At 45.5% G+C, this 4382-nt stretch overlaps 1 protein-coding gene across 1 annotated transcript; it reads left to right on the forward strand.

The window, feature by feature from the left end:
* Nucleotides 1-618: 618 nt before the first annotated feature.
* On the forward strand, nt 619-3822 carry LOC125501459 (zinc finger MYM-type protein 5-like). Its single transcript, XM_048657465.1, has 2 exons — nt 619-666; nt 2764-3822. Exons 1-2 carry the CDS (start codon nt 619-621, stop codon nt 3820-3822), a joined length of 1107 nt encoding a protein of 368 aa, XP_048513422.1.
* The last annotated feature ends 560 nt before the right edge of the window (nt 3823-4382 follow it).

Below are 4382 nucleotides of genomic sequence, written 5' to 3' on the forward strand. Positions count from 1 at the left end.
CACCGGCGCGTACGCAGACATATCGACGAGATCCGCCTGCTAAGTCTCGTCCAGTCCACGTACTTCAACGTGCCGACGAGAATAGTTTCTTCGAACGGGTCTGTGAAGTTCGTCCGCTACCGTCAACTTTCCTCTTTCCATATTCAAGGTTATTTGCGCGTTATCGAATATAAGTTCTTGTCCAGCTCTTGTTCCATCTTCTCCTCAGAGTTCTGAACCGAGATATTATCTTCGTTGCCGTTGAGAGCGTCTTCCAGTGTTTTCAATCTGATTTCCAGACAAGAAATGAGGTCGGAATTGCGAATCTCGGTTTGTTTTTTTCATTGCAGCGTATCCCGCACGACTTTCATCGAGACGGCGTCGTTCGGTTCTCGAGGATCGGCGACGTTGCACAATCTTTTGTTGTTCATGTCGTACTGTCCGTCCGCGGTGATTTTGAATCCGTGACCGGGTGGGCCTCGACTAGCAGCGTTCACTAGACTCCTTGTCAGTTGACGTCCGAACACGTCTATGCTCATTTTTTCTTTGCAAACCGTTGGACGATCGGTGCGCGAATGCCGCTCGTCTGTTTCGACGCTCGACTAATTGACGCATCCGGCCTCCTTCAGCTCCTCAAAGATGGACATTATTTCGTTGGATTGGCTGGGATTGCCGGCGGCTCGAGACGTGAGCCGTGAACGTAGCCGGTCGACCAGCTCGTTGGGATCGTCCCAATGAACGTAATCTATCCTTTGGTTTTCGCGAGCAATCATGTGGTCGGGTAAAACTCCTTCGCATGTGGTCTGGGTGTCTGCGCATTTACGTTCCGCGAGCGGTGGTGATGAAACGTCTGTACTTTTACGTTTTCTCGTCGTCACTGAGACGTTGATGCGTTTGAGTTTCTTACGTGTCGGCAAGATGTCAGCTCGTTTTTTGCGTTTTATTGAAGACGATGAAGCGTTCACGCGTCTACGTTTCGGTGTCGACGGTGATTTTAGGGTATCCGTTGTAACGTGGCGTTTTCAGCCCCGTTACTACGGCACCCAAATCTCCCGGAATTTCCTCCCGTTTTTCGTTAATAATCTAGAAAACGGCAGCACACCGAAACGAATCACCAAGGCTAAATTGAAATAAGAGATATTCCGTATGTTAAGCTAATTTTCGTTGTTGTTCCGAATATTCTCTTATGTGACCTGGGAAAATACCGACGAGTTGAGCCAGGACGACCTATGAGGACCTCCCGGGCCCTTTCCTCCAAGGGTACAACTCTGACGTCATCCGTGCCAATCAGACTACCGATGTGCACTCTCCCATGGTGGACCGGACCACCAGCTGATGACAGCATCGCCAACATCTCCCGCCTGCCGATCTACCGAATCGCTACCGGCGTATAGGACCGCAAGACGACCCGTCTACGATCTCCCGCTAGACGATAGGTGCGTAAGACGCTCTGCTATCGACGAATGGATGCTACGGAAGGCGGCGTATAGGGTGGCATGAACCGAGTAGTGTCACCTCCCGTCCCGTAACTTACTGGCCAGGAGCCAGACCAAAATAACATCTACCGTTCCGGAACTGATCCCGTCACCGGGTAAAACTTGGTAACCTCCCGAGATGACGTTCTGCCTAGGAAGACATGTAGGAGCCGAGGCACAAGTGAGCCCAGGACTACATTCCGACTCCCGAGACGACATAGGGTAGAGATGTTGCTCTTAGGATGAGGACTCCAAGTGCCTGAGTCGACGCAGCCTTGGATGGCCTTCTGAACGCAGACAGCCAGCCGGTCAGTATTCAAAAGCGAGCGCGGCCGATGAGGAAGCATGGATGATGACGTCAGAGGAGAGGAGAGGCGCCGAATAGGCAAATTCAATTGTCACCCGAAGAATTGCGCCCTACACCTGTGGCCTAATTAGGAGAGGGAACCGCCGATCCGGACGATTTCCGAGTAGAAAGATCCTGGACACCGGCGCTCAACTCGTCCTACTCTACGAGATACCGTTGACCAGACAGGACGTTTTGGCTAGATCCTTCCTCACCAATTCAGATCTTCCTTTGCCGCTTTCCCAAATCTACCGTCTCTCGCTACCGTTTTTCACCTAACGCTACCGCTACCGTTGCACTTTAGATTCACTCCTGTCCGCCCTTTAGTTCTCAGTATATTTAAATCTAGAGCCAGTTAGAACATTTGTATTGAGTTAGAATCAGTGGGTGCCGAACTCCTTCGATAAGGTAAGGTTTTCCACAGCGCCGTTTCTACCTATGGAGCGACCGGAGCGGCGGCTCCGGGCGCCTAGAGGTGAAGGGCGCCGTGACGAAAAAAAATCTAGACATTAGAAAAAAAAAGTGATTGAAAACACCCAAATTATCGGAATAGAAAAAAAATTACGAGATTTTGGAATCAGATAGTAAGAGTCCAGGCTTGCTTGCGGCCAGGCGGAACAGTTGGCGATCGGAATATTTCGGAGCGCACTCGTTCAACCGATCCCTACTACACGATCTCCCACTCCGTGAATTCGTTAATCCCCACAACTGCAGCCAAGGCGAGCTCAAGCGCGTGAGACGGTATACTCGTACAGCTCTCATTACCGAAAAGGCCGTAGAGGCATCGATTTGTGAATTCATTCTCATTGTTAGTCCAATTACAAAGCTTGTTCTTTTCACTCTGGATTTGAGAATTTTCGCAGTATTATCCTCAACTAGTCGGTACGAACTGAAATTCAAATATGTCTGGGATGAAAAAAAAAAAAATCTGGTTTGGAATTCCGAAAACAAAAACTTGCGAAGGAAGCAGCAGAACAAAAACAACATGGAGCATTGCATGCCTTTTTCAGTACATCTAGTTCTTCAGCTTCTAATTCAACGGATGATGTTGACAAAACTAGCAGAACAAATCTTCCTAAAAACGCGACACCATTGCCAATATCAACATCTACTCCTGAAAGAACCTCTTTACCAATTGTCACAATTTCATCTGCTGCTACCAACGCTGTTATTAATTCCAATGTAGACGATAGTGTTAATTACGTGCCATTGCTCAAAAAGTCGCGTAATGAATCTGGAGTGCTTGGGTCAGTGAGCCCTACAAACTCTCAGACTCTTGAAGAGGAATCTGCAAAGTCCAAACTACCATCCATTTCGTCAGATCCCGCAACTTGGAATATTACAGACAAAATAAGACCAATTCTAATCGAACAAAGATCCACCCAAATACGTAATTTTAATTTTCCATGCGACGTCAAAGGCAGACATTTCTCGCCTAACCACTATGAGCGCCGATTAAATAATGGCGAGATAGTATCCCGACCATGGTTGATATATTCAGTATCGAAAAATTCAGTGTACTGTTTCTGCTGTCTACTTTACTCCAAAGATCGTGCGCACTGGCCTGTGACAGGTACATCAGACTGGACCCATCTGACACGAAATATTTCTGCACATGAAAAATTCCATGAACATTACAAAGCCTTCCAACAATGGAAAGAATTTGATTCGCGATTGAAAATAGGCAGAACAATAGATGCTGAACATCAACGCGTCATGGAAAATGAAATCAAACATTGGCGTGAGGTCTTAAAACGCATAATTGCTGTTCTACAATTTCTCGGCAGTCAATCCCTTGCTTTGCGTGGAACAACTAGTACACTGTATGATCGTCATAACGGAAATTTTTTAAAGTTGATTGAACTGCTCGGTAACTTTGACACAACCACGGCAGAACACTTGCGTCGCGTAATTGCTCATGAAACACATTATCATTACTTCAGCAACACAATACAGAACGAATTAATTTTATTGATTTCAAATAAAATACGAGAATGTAATGTCGAGAACTACCTTGAGTGAAATAAACCACAATTACATATAGATTTAATAATAGGTCCAGTATTTAATCAAGGTAATGTTAAAGTAATACAAATATAAACTATGGATATAGCATGTGGAGATAAGTCCGTTCGCGAGCCGCACTGAGCGTAGACTAACGATCTTATGTATAACATTAGGCTGGCTAGCCCGCACACACACATATGTATACCTTTAACGAAAATGACGTGTTCGCATACACCACAACTCTTCCGCCTTTTTTATTTTTCATTCAACCGCGGAGATCTCCGAAGATTTACATTTTTTATAATTTGATTTTTGTGGCGTTTATGTATCACATTATTTTCATCACGTACAACGAAAGTGGATGGTGATGTCTGCATAATAACTTTTGCTTTACAACGTTTATCCGAGTTTACACCATAATCGTTTATGTATACAGAGTCGTCCTTGACTAATTCTAAATTACGATTTCCACCTTTTGCAGCTATCTGTGCTCTCTGACTTTTTTGTACTTTCTCGAATACGCTGTTTTTTAACATATCAAACCTTGTGCGTATGTCGCGATTAAACATAAGTTG

Source organism: Athalia rosae, chromosome 6, assembly GCF_917208135.1.
Source record: "Athalia rosae chromosome 6, iyAthRosa1.1, whole genome shotgun sequence".
NCBI classification, from domain to species: domain Eukaryota; kingdom Metazoa; phylum Arthropoda; class Insecta; order Hymenoptera; family Athaliidae; genus Athalia; species Athalia rosae.

What these genes read in the sequence shown, in the direction of transcription:
- LOC125501459 (XM_048657465.1), top strand. Translation starts at nt 619, where the DNA reads ATGGACATTATTTCGTTGGATTGGCTGGGATTGCCGGCGGCTCGAGAC. An exon ending in GATTGCCGGCGGCTCGAGAC is followed by an intron (nt 667 to 2,763) that starts GTGAGCCGTGAA and finishes AAACTTGCGAAG; the next exon opens with GAAGCAGCAGAACAAAAACA.